Source organism: Panthera uncia (genome assembly GCF_023721935.1).
Source record: "Panthera uncia isolate 11264 chromosome B2 unlocalized genomic scaffold, Puncia_PCG_1.0 HiC_scaffold_24, whole genome shotgun sequence".
Taxonomy (NCBI): Eukaryota; Metazoa; Chordata; class Mammalia; order Carnivora; family Felidae; genus Panthera; species Panthera uncia.
Window position 1 is genome coordinate 2,882,244 of NW_026057580.1, and position 16,541 is coordinate 2,898,784.

At 48.6% G+C, this 16,541-nt stretch overlaps 2 protein-coding genes across 4 annotated transcripts in view; one reads left to right on the forward strand and one right to left on the reverse strand.

Annotated features, from left to right (window-relative positions):
* Positions 1–4,466, forward strand: part of MOCS1 (molybdenum cofactor synthesis 1) — a 37,108-nt gene extending 32,642 nt beyond the window's left edge. The window contains exons 9-11 of one of the 3 annotated variants that reach the window (XM_049653333.1): positions 198–318; positions 812–859; positions 2,899–4,466. In XM_049653333.1, the coding sequence (XP_049509290.1) occupies positions 198–318; positions 812–859; positions 2,899–3,659 (930 nt within the window). In that variant the 3' untranslated portion in view covers positions 3,660–4,466. Of the gene's footprint in view, positions 1–197; positions 319–811; positions 875–2,898 lie in introns of all 3 variants that reach the window. The other 2 variants (XM_049653335.1, XM_049653334.1) reach the window with 2 other exon arrangements.
* Positions 4,467–5,060: 594 nt separating this feature from the next.
* Positions 5,061–16,541, reverse strand: part of DAAM2 (dishevelled associated activator of morphogenesis 2) — a gene marked incomplete at its 5' end in the record, with an annotated part of 53,855 nt that continues 42,374 nt past the window's right edge. Inside the window, 6 exons of the mRNA XM_049653193.1 lie at positions 5,061–8,145; positions 8,276–8,446; positions 9,496–9,627; positions 10,821–10,881; positions 11,838–11,945; positions 12,125–12,293. Of these exons, the coding sequence (XP_049509150.1) occupies positions 7,924–8,145; positions 8,276–8,446; positions 9,496–9,627; positions 10,821–10,881; positions 11,838–11,945; positions 12,125–12,293 (863 nt within the window). The remainder of the gene's footprint in view (positions 8,146–8,275; positions 8,447–9,495; positions 9,628–10,820; positions 10,882–11,837; positions 11,946–12,124; positions 12,294–16,541) is intronic.

Here is a 16,541-nt window from a genome sequence, read left to right on the forward strand (position 1 = left end):
TTCCTGCCCTTCCAGCCTCTCTGACTTCACCATCCAGCACCTTCTGTCCTTCATTGCAGGAAGTCCTGCCTGGAGTATGACCCAGCCACAGGAGGCCTGGGTGCTGACGCTCGGCCCATGGGGGACTCTAGGGATGGGGGCTGAGGCCCCAGGACCAGGGAGGCATGTTCTCTTACCCCCATGGTGACTGCCCACAGGTCTGCCTCTTCGGGAACTCGGAGGTGTCTCTACGGGATCACCTGCGGGCGGGGGCCTCCGAGGAAGAGTTGCTGCAAATCATCGGGGCCGCTGTGGGCAGGAAGAAGCGGCAGCATGCAGGTGAGGGGTGGGCACGGAGAAGGCCAGGCTGGCTGCTGAGTGGGCCAGGACGGGGGCTGAGAGGACAGAGCAGAGCTTGGCAGGGAGCCGGCGGGACTCTGTGCTGTCCTGGCCTCCACTCCCTCCTGTGGCACCTGTAGACTGGGGGTGTGGTGATGGTTCCCCTCCCTCGGGGGCACTGGCACAGCAGAGCCTGTGCAGCAGAGGAGACCCTGAATTCTCTTGGGCCGTCTTATTGGATAGGGGGGAAGAGGGGTGTCACTGTACCTCTCTGGAGGGCGGGGTCTGGCATCCACAGACTACTCTGGCTCTGTCATGGGTGACCTTGCAGCGTGCAGCAGGGGCTGTTTGTCAGGGTGTGCCTAGGTGAGTGCATGACCCCGGGGTGTCCTACCACTGTGTCCACTTTCGGTTTCAGTGAACTCTCCTTTCCCCGCCCTTCCCCTCCCCCTTTCCTGCTCTCCTCTCCCTCCCCATCTTTCCCTTACCCCAGGCATGTTCAGTATTGCCCAGATGAAGAACCGGCCCATGATCCTCATCGGTGGGTGACCCATCAGTACGTAACCGCTCACCCTTGTCACTGGGGGATCCTGTGGGGTGGGGCCCCTGCCATACAGAAGGCACCCCCAGGTCCTGCATTTCATCCTGATGTTCTCATCCTTGTTTTTCTCCTGTTCGACCTCCATCTTTTCTCACCCCTCAAGCTTTACTGGGTCTTCTCTTCCTCGTCCATTGCTCCCACTCACTCTACATGCCACAGAGATCATCATTGTCTCACCAGAAATTGGAGCAGGGGTCCTCTAGACTTATGATCACTAAGTTATTTGTCCCCCGAATATGGAGCTCCTGGCTAAGACAGAGACCTTGTCCTTGGCTCTAGAATCCCCCAGCTAGATACCATCACAGGCACCTGGGAAGATCTTGAGGCAGCAAGCTAAGAATGCTATTGATCTTTTCAGGGCGGGGGCAACCAGGATCTCAACTGCCTAATTCCTTAACTCCTGGAAACTTGTGTGCACAGGACAGTTCCAGTTTTTATAAAGTCATATGTGTTCTCTGGCTGGTCTGTGAGGAGCTTTAGAGAGGCTGCTACCCCTCTGGCAAATGCCCAGCCGAGATCAGGGGAGGCCTTGCCCCCTTGGCCACAGCCAGACCTGGGCTTCTGAATCGTACTGCTAGGCAAGAGGAAGCAGTGAGAAGAACTAGGGGAAGGGATTCTTTTCTCTAGAGATTGGAGCCAAATGAGTGCAGGGGCCCAGAGGAAGGCAGGCTGGAGGGCCCAGAGACAGCCCAAGGACGGCCTCCCCTACCAGCCACTCAAAGAAGGGAGGGCAGCTCGCCAAAGTGCTCCACTGGGAAGAGAACTTGACCATCTCTCTTCTTTCCTCACTGCCAGCATCATAGTTGTACATTTGGGCTTTGACCCATGGTGACCACCTTGATGGCAAGGAGTGGGGGATGCCTTGGTGGACTCCCTAGGGCATTGGCAAGGTGGGGGCCCAGAACATGAAGGGAAGCTGGAAGTTGGGAGGCCCATTTGCTTCATAAAGTGTATTATTCCTCTCAAGGACATGGAGAAATAAGCTGGTCTGATTTCTACAAAACCAAGAGTTGCCTAGAATAGGGCCTCTGACTTTCATGTACACGAACCACTTGGGGATCTTGTCATTTCAGATTTGGATTTGGGAGGTCGGGGCTGGAGTTCTTCCCTGCACCACGCTTTAAGTCACAAGAGCCTGCAAGGCTCCCAAGGCCCTTGGCACCACTTGGATTACCCTGTCACTTTGTGGGTACTTCCGGTGTCCTTGAGGGGGCTTAAAAGACATGGTTTAAATAGATAAAATATTTCCCTTGGTATCTTGCCTGTATAAACTCTATAATTACTATCAATTCTTCATAGAGAATGGAAAGATGAGAGTAACTATGGTTGGTAATTCAGGCTGAAACCTTGCTCTAGTTTTTAGAAAATGCAGGGACATGGGGAGGTCATGTGACCAGGCTGTAGTCTTCAGATCTTAGGTGTTTCTTTTCTTTTTTTTTTTTTTTTTTTTAGAGAGAGTATGAATGGGGGAGAGGGGCAGAAGGAGAGAGAGAGAGAGAGAGAGAGAGAGAGAATATATGTTAATCAGGCTCTACGCTTAGTGCAGAGCCTGACGTGGGGCTCAATCCCACAACCCTGGGATCATGACCTGAGCCAAAATGAAGAGTCAGATGCTTAACCAACTGAGCCACCCAGGCACCCCATGACTTTGTGTTTCAGAAGAGAACTTGAGCGATGAGGAAGTGTTGGTGTGGAAGGGAGCCCAGGAATGCCCACACCACCACCGTGGGCCTGTAGACTTTGGGGAGGGCTGCACCCTGCATGCTGCCTGCTGAGAGGGGCTGCAGACCTATATTCCAGGACCCTCTGTGTACCTCCCACTTTCCCTTTTCTCACCGTGCTCTTTGCTCTTCACCCCTCTCTCCCAGTGTGGAAGTGAGAACTCAAGGTGGGGCAGGGCAGGGTTTGGGAGAAGAGGTGGGAAAAGAAAATTTCCCTTCTGGACTTAGTCTCTCTTCTCTTTCCTTCTTGCTTTCCAGAGTTACTTTTGATGCTCCAAGATTCCCCACCAGCCATTCCAAGCATTTCCTTCCAGGACCCCTTTCGTGTTCAGGGTATAGGACACAGAGTGAGTTTCTTCAACCAGATGGCAACTTTGTGGAAAGGATGCCGGGGCCCCTGGACCTCTCTCCTTGCCCAGCGGTGGCTGGGGTCCGGCCCCCCTCAGAGACACTGCAGTTCCCGCCTAGACTCAGATACCAACCCCAAGTGCCTTAGTGCAGTGTCCCGGGCTCCTGCCACCCCCTCAGGACCCCCGCCAACCTCGGACCAACTAACCCATGTGGACGCAGAAGGACGGGCAGCTATGGTAGATGTGGGCGGGAAGCCGGACACGGAGCGGCTGGCTGTGGCCTCGGCTGTGGTCCTTCTGGGGCCCGTGGCTTTCAAGCTTGTCCAGAAGAACCAGCTAAAGAAGGGAGATGCCCTGGTGGTGGCCCAGCTGGCCGGAGTCCAGGCCGCCAAGCAGACCAGCCAGCTGATTCCTCTGTGCCACCACGTGGCCCTGAGCCACGTTGAGGTACAACTGGAGCTGGACAGCACACGCCATGCCGTGGGGATCCAGGCGTCTTGCCGGGCTCGGGGCCCCACTGGGGTGGAGATGGAAGCCTTGACCGCGGCTGCTGTGGCCGCCCTCACCCTGTACGACATGTGTAAGGCTGTCAGCAGAGACATTGTGTTGGGAGAAATCAAGCTTATTAGCAAGACTGGGGGGCAGCGGGGGGACTTCCATCGGACTTAGAGAGCTCTTGCCCCTCCCCCCCCCGGGCCCAGCCAGGTCCAGATGGGATGCAGTTCCGGGCAAATCCTGCAACCCTGTCGCTGTTGACCTTCACCAGTAGGAACTCGAGGTCAGCCTACCCCCTCTACTGCTACATGATCGGTAGTGACCTGCAAGGTTTTCTACGTTCAGAGAGGCAACCAGCAGGCCCGTCAGCCTTCCTGGACACTACAGTCGTGGGAGGGGGTCACCACGAGCAGTGCCAACGAACAGAAAAATCACGTCATCTGAAATAGTCCCCAGATAACACATCTAGGTTCAGACAGTCCCATCCGTGACTTCTGCTTCTCATTTTGGGTTTTCTCTTCTTCTTCCTTGGGGAGAGAATAAGGGCTCACGAAGTAGAGGGAATCCGCTTTGAGGAGGGAAAAGTGCAGTTTGCATTAAGAATGTTCCACAGCTCCTCCAAAGCAGCTCTGCCTTCCAGAGTTTGTGGAGCCACAGCCCCACCCTTTCTTGCCTGTCACCCCTCTGAAAGGGCCAGTTAGCACCCCAGTCTTTGTTCCATCAAACTTGCAGGGTTTGGGCTTAACAATTGCACTTGACCTGCCAGCTCCCTTTCCTGGGCCCCTTCCCCCAGAACAGGACCCACACAGGCAGCAGCCCTGAGGAATCCTGACCGAGCACACATCCCACACCTGGCCCTGCACACCGCTGTTCCACCCACCACCCACACCCCTTTATTCTGGAACATATCAGGGAAAGAAGAGAGTTGAAGATTGCCTTCACCCTCACAGCGCACAAAATAAAGCCACGATGCCAACTTTGGAGGTGCGAGAATGAGTATCTGTGCAGAGGGCACCCAGCTGTTAGGAATCCATGCCCACCCCTCAGCCCTGTCCCAAAGCCCACCCCGGGCATCAGGAAAGAGGAGCAGGAGGGATGCTAGAAAAGCCAAAGGGGCACGTTCTCTGTATAGCCTCTGTCTTCCCTGTGAGAGAAGGTAGGAGTGGAGTGGGCGGCATGAACTGCGCCCCCTGCGGTGAGTGTCAGGTGGGGTGGGGGTGGTCCAAAGCACATCGCTGGCTTTGCCAGCTATTTGAGATCAAGGGGGTACACTTTGTGGTTCCTGGTATGCACATTCCCAAACACTGTTGGCTGGGTTCGCCTATGCAGATAGGCATCTTTGGGTCTGTCCTCAGTGCCCCCCACCCCACCTGCCTCCCCTCTACCCTACACTCAGGTGTGCTGGCGAATGTTTGACAACCAGCTCTTGGGAAGAGAAAAAGCCAAAGACCATGGCTGATCTCAAGCTACCAATGTGAACTGACTTGCCAAACTTTTGAAAATATAACAGTTGGTGCTCTCAGAGCTGATTCGCGCCGGTTCCAACACCCCACTGGCTACTACTGCTCTCCCGCACACCTCAAGTCCCTGCACCGGAAGAAGGCCCAAGTGTCAAGGCAGCCTGGATGGGGATGGTATGGATTTAATATTTTTTAGTATTACAATATATTCTTATAAAAATGGTGCAGGTAAAAAGGATGCTGATTTTGTACATTAGCCTCGCTCGTCGTCTGAGACGGCTTGGTGAAAGCAGCCGTGGCTTGGAGGCATCCCTGGTAGAGGCTGGAGGAACAGTCATGGTGCCGCAGTTGGTAAAAATGGGATGGGGGTGGGGAGAGCCTGGACCAGACCCTTCCCCATCCACCTGGAGAATTTTTTCCTCCTGCTGCCCTAAGCACACCTGACCTCCCTCACCGGGGAGGAAGAGCCGGTGGTACTGCTGAGAAGGGGACAGGTTGCATTCGGTTAACTGAATTTTATATTGGACACAAAATTAGCTGGAGAAATGTACCTGAAGGTGGCAGGAGGGGTGAGAAGGACACTGGGGAAAGACCAAGGAACAAATAGGCGTAAACGTTGAGCATATCAAGGACCAACTCAACCGTCTCCATGGGGCACCAGCCCCTTCTTTCTGAGTCAACTATGATGGTCTGTGGTCCAAGGCACTGTTGGAGATCTGGCTACTCTACTGGCCAGAGCTAGAAAATAATAAATAGAGAAGGAAAATTCTTTTGGGGTGAGAAGCCTGAGCCCTAGAACAAGGTGTGTCCTCTGTAAACAGTTAAACCAAAGTGTGCTTTTCTGTGGCTCCAATGTCTTGAACCGCTCCTGTATTCCTTGTCTTTCCTGGTGTGTATCCAGTCTTCCATGGTGAGTGGGAATGCCACAATGTGGACATGCTGTTGGATAGAAGTGGAGCCCTCCCTTGTTCCCTGCTCCTGCAGGGTAGGTTGATCTCAGCCCAGTTTGGGAGAGGACCTTCAGTGATTGTGCCCACAACCTTCCCATCATGCCAAGGCCAGCTGCTTGTGGCGGGGGGCTGCCAGGTATACAGATGGGTTTAGCAAAGCCCTCTGCAGCTGCTCTTCCTGGAAGCCTTCATCTTGCCTTCACCTGGACTCCAGGATGGCCTCTTCCAGTCTGTCCTGGCCAGGCTTGCATTTGCTCAGATCCCTTCCCCTCAAACCAACACACATGCTGGGCTCACCAACCCTATGTTTCTTCCCCCTGCCGACAGCTACTCTGGCCCTGCCCCAGGAATCTGATGTAGGGAAAAGCTAAGATAAGCAGCTGAAGAGTGGGCCTAGCCCACCAGGCAATAACCCTGAGCTGGAGGAGTAGGTTGGAAGGTGAGAACAAAGGCAAGGGCAGGAAGATAGAAAGGCAAGGAGCTCGTTGATGGAGGGTCTCAGAGGCTCTCAACTCTAGGAGGAAGAAATGTATGGAAAATAAAAGCCTTGATGGAGCTGATCTCTCCTCCCTTCTTTTAGAAGTCAGAAGTTTTGTTTCGACACAGCAATTGCCCCCCACCTCCAGCTCAAGATGGACAGAATGGAAGGTGGAAGTGGATGGGAGGACCAGTATGGACCTCTGAAGTCAGGTTGAAGAACTAAATTGAGAGGTTGGTCCCATCCAGCATCTCTGGTACCCAGCCTTCCAAACTGGGCTCGTTCAGGCAGCACACCCCCAGAGAAGTTGGCCTTTCTCCTCCATATCCCATCTCCCTAGCTTCCTCTGCCTGCTCTGGCTCCCAGTCTGAATGCTTCGGAGCTCACAGGTAAATGCAGAGGGCAGCTCTGACCCTGCGGACCTTCTCAGAAACAGACACCCCAGGGCCAGCCTTAGCCAGCTATACATGGTTTGGAGTGGTCTTTCACAGGTCAGAGGAGTGGGGGGGGGGGGGGTCACCATGGCTTCTGCCCTGAGGCAGACATTAGACAGAGTTTGGGATCTGATGAACAATTAAGTGGTAGACCAGGGAGCACTAGAGTGGAGCTTGGTGTTCAAGTGCTGCCCTCTAGTGAGAGGCTATCAGAATTCCCAGCCAACACCATGTGTGGTCCCACTTCACTTCAAGACAATGGTTGGGTTGTGCAGAGGAGGTGTGAGGAGAGTTTTGTTCCAGGGTCCCTATGCCCAAGGCATGAGGCGTGGTGATGGGCGGGATCTTTCTTGAACCCCTTCCCTTACCAGATTCATCAAGTGTCTGATAGCCATAGTCATGGGAACCCAAAGGTTCTGAGATTCAGGATTAGTAGATAGGATGGAGGTTGCAGTAGGAAGGAAGGGAGAGAGACTTAAGACACGCAAGAGAGGGGCCAAAGGACTTGTGATGTAGGCAACAGGCACTGCTACTCTGTGTCCTGAGGACTTGGTCCCTGCATCACACTCCCCACACTTTTTCTGAAACATACCTAGGTAGATTACGTAATGCCTCTTCCTTTTCCATCCAAGAGGAAAGTTTTCCCCCAGATCAAGATTCCATGAAGCCTCCCCTTGGGGAATGGGGGCCTGCATTCTCTCACTCTGGCTCTCAGGGCACCCCCCCCGTCCATTAACTCCCTACCTCACATGACATCTGGACAAGGCCCATGGATCTGTCCAGTCTAGATCTAGAACACTTGTGTGGCAACACGTGGGTGCCCTTGCTGGGGGACAGGGGGGCAAGGCTCCTTCAGCCCGGCCTGCCAGGGATGTCCAGGTCCACCTCAGAGGGACCCTGGGGGCCGGGATGCAGAAAGAATAATGGAACAGGAGAGGAGCCCCTTCAGGTAAGTGCGGGGACACCTGGTCCTGCCACATGCACCGCCCCCACCCCAGGACCCAGCCCAGGGCTCATTCAAACCGAGCACCAAATTGTTTAAGGATCACGGCCGCATGCCCTCAGCCCCTTGGTCCGTCCCTGTCGCCCGGCTCCTGCGGTGGCCAGTCCCCCGGATCAATAATTTAGCCTGCTGATCGCCCGTTCCCGGGTGACTTCCAGGGCCTGGCTCCCCGACCGTTTGCGGCTGCGCTTGAGCTTGCATAAGTCCTTGTCAAAAACTTCCCCCGAGCGCAGGGCGGACACCAGGTCGTCAAACTCGCCTCCTTCCTCCAGCGTGCTGCCCGCGTGGACCTTCCGTTGCCTCTGCCACCGCTCCCGCTCCCTCTGCTCCTTCAGCTGGAGGATGAGGAAGAGCAAGGGGCCGTAAAACAGGTGGCTGTGCGCCTCACCAGCCCCCTCCTGCCACCTCCCTCCCTCCCTCCCTCTGCCCTCCCCAGCAGCACCCCACTCAGCCCAACCCTCTCACCATGGCTTCCATGCGTGCGCGGCGCTCCTCCTCCTCTTTCCTCCTCCGCATGGTCTCCAGGTCCTGCCGGGCCTCCGAGAAGGCCTGCAGGAAGGTGTCAAAGATTCCAAAGAATTCGTCCGGCTGCATCTTGCTGTCCTGCTCCCCAAAGTGCATCAGAGCCTTGGAGAACTGTCAGGGGGAAAAGGGGTGGTGAGAGTCTCTCCCAAGCACGGTGGGCTCAGCCCACGTGGTAAGCTGGGTTCCCGCCAGAGCGGAGCCCAGCCCAAGGCTGGGGACGTTTTGACACACAGGAGCAGGGCTACAGAGTGGGGAGACACCCTCTATCATCAGGGCAGGGACAAGGCCGAAGGAAAAGCCTGAGGCTGACACCATGGGGTGGTGGGGGATCCAGGCTGGCTGACACCTGCCCAGAGCCACCACTGGGTCTCTTATGGTGTAGGTATGAGATCAGGAGCTGCAGATCTTGGGAAGTACCTCCTAAGGTCACAAATTGCCTGGTCAGAACTCAAAAGGACCTCAGAGATCATAGAGTTACTGGGCTAATTTAACCCCTTTGTGTCCCAGTTTCCTCATGTATAAAATGGGGACAATAGACCCCATAATGTTGTGAGGGGGAGGCGAGTTAATAGGTATAAAGCATTAACTGTAATTATATGTATCAGGCACTAATTCTGACATTTATTGACAGCTACCATCTCTAATTCAAACCAGAGTATGCTCCATGGGCCAGCATGGGCATCTCAGGCCCATCCCAGACCTCCTGAGTGAGGGCCCACTATTAACAGGACCCTTCATAGATAGGGTCCATGTGGATGTTAGTGTGAGAAGCCAGGAAGAGGCATAGCAACTATGATCAAAGCTGAGCTCTGGAGTTACGATTCTAACCCAGCTCTGTGCATTACCGCTGGGAAACCTTGGACAAGTTCCTTAACCTCTCTGGATGTCAGTGTACATGTTTGTCTGATGGGCTAATGACCTTTCCACAAGCCCATTCGGTAGGTCATGAGACAAATCATGTAAAACAAGATGGTATCCATACCTGCTGAATGGATCACCTTTGCAACAAAGATGCTATTGCTTTTCTTATAGGAGTGAGGAAATTATTTTTCCTGAAAACTCTTGACTCTGGGTTTGTCCCTTCTGTGCCATGGGTGGTAGGAATGGGTAAGAAGTGGGGGTGGGGTGGGAGTCAGACTGGGACTTGGGGGCACACTTACCTTGTCCCTGGCCTCATTGAGCTGGTCTTCCAGCTCTGAGAAACTAAAGCTGGAGACCGTGATGAAGTCACTCATGACTGGGACAAACTTGTCATTTGGTTCCCGTGCCTGACGCTTCTGATATTCTAGCTCCTGAAGAGGGAGAGTGAAGTGCTGGTTAGATAAGTGCCAGCATAAAAGTCAAGAATTCTGGGGGTCACCACATCTCCCATCCTTCTTCCAATCATGGGACCACTGGGTCCTGCCTTTGGAAGAGGGAACACCCCGAGTCTCACAATTCTAAGGGTGGCAAAGGTTGTGAGAGTTCTCCCTCACGCACTACTGCCATCTTTGTTTCTCTAGATCCTTGCTACCCAATGTGGTCTGGAACTAGTAGCACCATCACCTGAGAAATTTGAAGAAATGCAGACTCTCAGGCTCTACCCTAGACCTATGGAATCAGAATCTGAATTTTAACAAGACTCTCAGATGATGCATGTGCAGATTCAAGTATGAGATGTGTTTCTAAATCTCCTAGCTGATGTGAATGCTGCTGGTTATGGGCCACGCTTTGAGTAGCACTATCAAGGGCTATGAATTGGAAATCGCCCCCTGTCCCCACCATAGCAGCAATGAAAAGTTCTTTCTCATTCTCTAAGCTCATTCTCCCCTTATCTGCCTACTACCCCTTCCCCCAGTAAAGATAGGGTCTCCAGTTCCCAAATGTGGAAGACATAGGACTGGGGACATTGCCATATGGGGCCAGCCTAGCCTAGGGCCAGAGAGGATATCATCTGAGAAGCCATCAGAGCATGAATGGTGATGATTAGACACCTGAGTCTCCAGAAAAGAATGCAGGCCCTGCGTCCTCTACTGGCCCAGGGAGAAGAGACAGAAGGCAGGAACTTCTGGGGACAGCTGTGCCTGGTGTCACACTATGTGCTACTGTCCCTAATTGGCTTCCCAGGGATACAGATACTCTTTCACATCCACTTGAATCAGACTTAAGCAAGTGCCCACTTATGGTTCTTTCTACTCCACTGCCCAACAGACATGCTGGGCGTGATATGGCTAGTCTGATGTCCCTCTTTGAGAGTCTAAATTTAAGTCATCCAGTCATCCTTTCCTGAGGGCTAGCTCTTTTGCTGCCTATTACTTGATCAAATGATGGACCCCCCCCAGGCAGTAGACCCCCAGACAGTAGGCTCTGATGCATTTCGTGTCCCAAAGTTCCTGCCTGGGAACGGGCACAAGGTACAGCCTCTGGCACAGACACAGGCAGCAGGTGCAGATCTGCCTCTGAAAACACCCCCTCAAACCCAGGCAGGCATAGATGATGTACTTACCACCTCAACCGCTCTGAGGCCCCTCCTGAGGTTACCCACCTCCTTCTCCAACTCTGCCAGGCTGTAGGGAGACACAGGAAGGAAGAAGAGCTGAGGATGGGTCAGAGAGATAGCAGTGCAAAGCATGATGGCTTTGGAATCAGTAGACCCATGCTCCAGGCCCTGCTTTGGCCACTAACATGTGGCCCTGACAAACCACCTCTCCTCTGTGCTCTGTCTGTGCTTCTAGAAAATAACAGTGGTCAAAACTTATGTTGTAAAGATCCTTCCAGATCAGAAATGCTATGCTGAAATTAGAAGGTTTCCAACACATGGCCTCTGGCTTGAATTATTTTTAATACCACCAGCTAATACTTATAAGCTCTTAACATGGTATCTTGCATGCAGTACGCATTTGATGCATATTAGTCATTTTTCACTGCATTGCTGCTTCTGTTGAGATGCTCCTGTCAGTCTATGGCTGTTCAGGTCTGACTTCTTGCCTATATCAGATAACATTGGTGCCACATCCATATCCCCTTGAACCATCCATTTGTAGTGTACAATCCTGACTTCCAATGATGTGAGTGCTTTCTCTGGGGACCGGAGCTCCCTCTGCCTATACATGTGGCCAGAGTTATGACCTGCCCAGAGACTATCAGCCAGTGACTGACAGGAGATGGGGTAAAATATCCTAGCTCCCTTACCATTTGGGGTGGGATAAGTAGAATAAGTATCCTATCCTGTCTCCTAGACTTCTCTGGAGGGATTAAGCTCCAATTGCCCCAGGGGTAACTGGCTTAATAATACTTCCATTATTGGTATTCATCCCATCCCAGGCTCACTTCCCCACTGTGTTTCCTAGGAGCATCTCTGAAATAAGGATTTGAGAGCAAGTAGCCAGTCTTCATTTGGTTCTCCTAAAAGCAGACCCTGAGACACTGCCCATTCCTAGTCATCCCAGAGCAGCAATGAAAGGAAATTTAGATAAGAGTGTTGTGATCACAGGGAGAAAGAAGCCTTGGAAGGGCCCCTCACTTGACTTTGGCAGCTTCTGGAAGATGCTGTAGCTCTGAGGGCATGTTCAGGATGTCCGGGAAGTGCTTCTCCAGGATCATGATCAGGTAATGGAGCAAAGAGATGTTTCTGTGGATAAAAGATCAGGGGTAAAGGAATGAGCGCCAGGAGGAAACTAGATGGGGCCGGGGGGTTGGGGGGGGGAGGTCAGGGACAAAAGGCAAGGAATTTGGGTTGGAAATGGGAGGAGGAGGTGGAGAAAGGCCAAAGTGGTGAGATGGAAGATAAGGAAGCAGACAGAGTCCCACCTGTCAATGCTGGACTTGGTGTCTGCAATCTTGTTGAGGCTGGCCACCCGGAACCCATAGGCACCCCCACGCTGCCCTTTGTTCATGAAGTTGCCAATGGCCAGGACGACCTCTAGCATCCGCATTAGACGCTTGCTGCGGATCAGCTCCCGGGAGGCCAACAGGATGGCTGGGAGAGGAGGGACAGGTCAGAGTCCTGCAGAGACTGGGCAGTCCCCTTGAACCACAGGATGATGCCACCACAAAGTCCAGTCTTCAACTCTCAGAGGGGCAGAGGCTATACCCATACCGCAACAGATTAATCTACTCCCCACCTGCCCACTTCCAAGGGAAGCAGGTAAACTTGCCAAAAGTGACTTCAACAAATAGCCCATTCTCAGAATGTGCTAACTCTTAATATATTTAAGACTATCTTTTCTTGTATATGTTTAAATATTAGTAATATATTCTTTCTATGGATACACACAAGAATATAATACTTTTACTTTTTTAAACTTAGTGATTAAACTTTTAAATTTCAGCATTTTACATATTATGGGACTGTTTCTGCCTCTTTTGAAATGCTGGAGGTTTTTTTGGGGTGGGGGGGAATCCTTGTCAAATTATAACATGTCACCAATAATATTCCCATATTTTTGTTCTATATGCTTTGTAGTTGGTGGTGTCTTTGATTTAATAGTTTACTTAACATCTTGTTGAATATCATTTGAAATTTTTTCCAACTTTTAGGCATTTTAACAATTTCTCCCCAATTCCTTAAAAGATACATTTCCTAGAAATACAAACTAAGGTTAACAGTAACCAAAACTTCAGTATTTCATTCCAATGTGGATGCTCTAGCCCACCCTCAGCTATTATGCACTTATGGCAGATCTGCAAAACTGGGATACGAATCCTACACTGAAATGTTGGCTACTAGTTATGGAATATGCTTTTTGATTATTAAGTGTGGTGATAGGAACACCAAACCATCACATGATCTTCAGCTTATGCCAAACTGAACATTCCTAAAGATGCTGCTATGGAGATAAAATGAGAACCATCTGACTAAAAGTCTGCAGAAATCCTCAAAAGCAGTTAAAAATAAGTAATTGTAAAAAAGAAGCTGTGGAGATTCCCCAGGACCTCCCAGCTTGTACCCACTTCAGCTTCCTTCCAGGACACTTTCTGTGTCCTGGACACCACCTGGGCCTGCTCCCGCTTCAGGCCTAGCCATCACACCAGGGCAACCCTAGTATAGAGCACCCTGGGATCCTCAGCCCATATCAGCCACAGCTCCAGCCAGCCAAAGTCACCAGACACACATAGCCTACACAAGGAATGACCATAAGACCATTCCTTCAAGTTTAAGAGAAGTATCTTTTCTGCCTATTCATAGAAATAAAGACTGAAAGTCAAGCAAAATGGGGAGACAGAGGAATATGCTCCAAACAAAACAAAACAACTCAGAAAAAGAACCAAATGAAATGGAGATAAGCAATATGCCTGATGAAGCGTTTAAGGTAATGATCATAAAGTTGCTCACCAGACTGGAATGAAGAGTGGAAGTACTCAGTAAGAACGTCAACAAAGAGAAAATATGAAAAAAATCAGAGTTGAAGAATATATCTACACTAGTGGGAATAAACATATTAGCAGGTGAAGAGGAACAGAACAACAATTTGGAATATGGGGTAATGGAAAACACCCAAGCTGAACAGCAAAAAGAAAAAGCTTTTAAATGAGGGCAGGTTAAGGGATCTTTTGCATAGCATAAAGTGAACAAATGTTCATATATAGGGGTCTCAGAAAGAGAGAAAAGGAGTGTACAAAACTTACTTGAAGAAATAATAGTTGAAAACTTCCCTAATCTGGAGAAGGAAACAGACATCCAGGTTCAGGAAGCACAGAGAGTTCCAAATAAGATGAACCCATGGAGGTCTACACCATAACATATAATAACTAAAATGTCAAAAATTAAAGATAGAGAATTTTAAAAGCACCAAGAAAGAAGGAAAATTACATACATGGGAACCCCCCGCCATAAGACTGTCAGATGATTTTTCAGCAGCAACTTTGCAGGCCAGAAGAGAATGGCAGGATATATTCAAAGTGCTGAAAGGAAAAAATCTACAACTAAGAATACTTTACCCAGCAAGACTGTCACTCAGGATTGAGGGAGAGATAAGAGTTTCCCAGGCAAACAAAAGGTAAAAGAGTTCATCACCACTAAACCATTCTTAGAAGAAATGTTAAAGGGACTTCTTTAAGTAGAAAAGAAAAGGCTTTAATTAGAAGTAAAAAAAAAATTTATGACTAAAAGATGTAAAATATGACACTATATACATAAAATGTGGAGGGTGGAGCAAAAAAAGTTCTTTTAGAATGTGTTTAAACTTAAGTGAACATTAATTTAATATAGAAATCCATATACTTAGGATGTTATATATGAACCCCATAGTAACTATAAACCCAAAACCTTTAACAGATACACAAAAAATAAAGATAAAGCCAAGCATAACACTAAAGAAAGTCACCGATCACAAGGAATGAGAGCAATAGAAGAAAGAAACAGAGAAGAACTACAAAAACAACCAGAAAACAATGAACAAAATGGCAATAAGTACATACCTATCAATAATTACTTTAAATGCTAATGGTCTAAATGCTCCAATCAAAAGACATAGAGTGGCATGATGGATTAAAAAAAAAAAGGCTCATCTATATGCTACCTATAAAAGATTCACTTTAGACCTTAAGACACGTACAGACTAAAAGTGAAAAGATTTAAAAAAAAAAAAAAAAAAAAAGATAGTCCATGCAAATAGAAGGAAAAAAAAACAGGGTAGCAATACTTAGACGAAATGACCTTAAAAAAGAAAGACTGCAACAAGAGAGAAAGGCATTACATAATGATAAAGGGATCAATCCAACAAGATGATATAACAATTGCAAATATCTATGTACCCAACATTGGATCACCTAAACACACATAGCAAATATCAACAGACCTAAGGGGGAGAAATTGATAGTAATACAATAATAGCAAGGGACTTTAACATCCCACTTACATCAATGAATAGATAAGTGAGGCAGAAAATCAATAAGGAAACAGTGTCTTTCAATGATACATCATAAATATTGACATATATACAGAATATTCTATCCAAAAACAACAGAATACACTTTACAAGTGCACATGATACAGTGCAAAAGTCTCCAGGATAGAACACATGTTAGGCCACAAAACAGTCTCAAACTCAGGAAGACTGAAATCATACCATACATCTTTTATGAACACAATGGTATGAAACTAGAAATCAATCACAAGGAAAAAAACTGGAAAAAACATAAACATGTGGAGGCCAACAACATGTACCAAACAGCCAGTAGATCAATACGAAATGAGATGACATTAAAAAAATAGAAACAAGTGAAAATGAAAACACAATCATCCAAAATCTTTGGGACTCAGCAAAAGCAGTCCAAAGAGGGAAATTTATAGCAATACAGGTCTACCTCAAGAAATAAGAAAAATCTCAATCTAACATTATGCCTAAAGAACTAGTGGGGGAAAAAAGCCAAAGGTGAATAGAAGGAAGGAATTGAAAGAGTAGAAATAAATGAAATCGAGCCTAAAAGAAACAATGGAAAAAATCAATGAAATCAAGAGCTGGTTATTAGAAAAGATAGACAATAAGCCTTTAGCCATTTTCATCAAGAAAAAAAAAAGGAGGCAAAAGTGAATAAAATCAGAAAGGAAAGAGAAGAGACAACAGTCGCTACAGAAATATGAAGGCATATGAGACTACTATGAAAAACTATGTGCCAACAAAAATGGACAACCTAAAATAAATGGATAAATCCCTAGAAACATACAATCTTCCAAAACTGAATCAGAAAGAAATAGAAAATACAAACAGACCAACTACTAATAAAACTGCATAAATAATCCAAAAACTCCTCAGCAAACAAAAGCCCAGGAGCAGATAGATTTACAGGTGAATTCTACTAACCATTTAAAAAAAGGGTTAATACCTATTCTCAAGTTACTTCATAAAGTAGAATAGGGAGGAAAGCTTCCAAATACATTCTATGAAGACAGAATTATTCTGATACCAAAACCAAAGACACTACAGAACAAACAACCCAAAACCTACAGGCCAATACCCCTGATGAACATAGACGCAAAACTGCTCAACAAAATATTAGCAAACTGTGATGATTTTTTTAATGTATCATTGAATGCAATCAAGTGGGATTCATTTCAGGGATGCAAGGATGGTTCAATATTTGCAAATCAACATGATACCTCACATCAGCAAGAGAAAGGATAAAAATCATAGGATCATTTCAATAGATGCAGAAAAAGCATTTGACAAAATTCAACATCTGTTCTTGATAAAACTCTCAACCAAGTAGATTTAGAGGAAACATG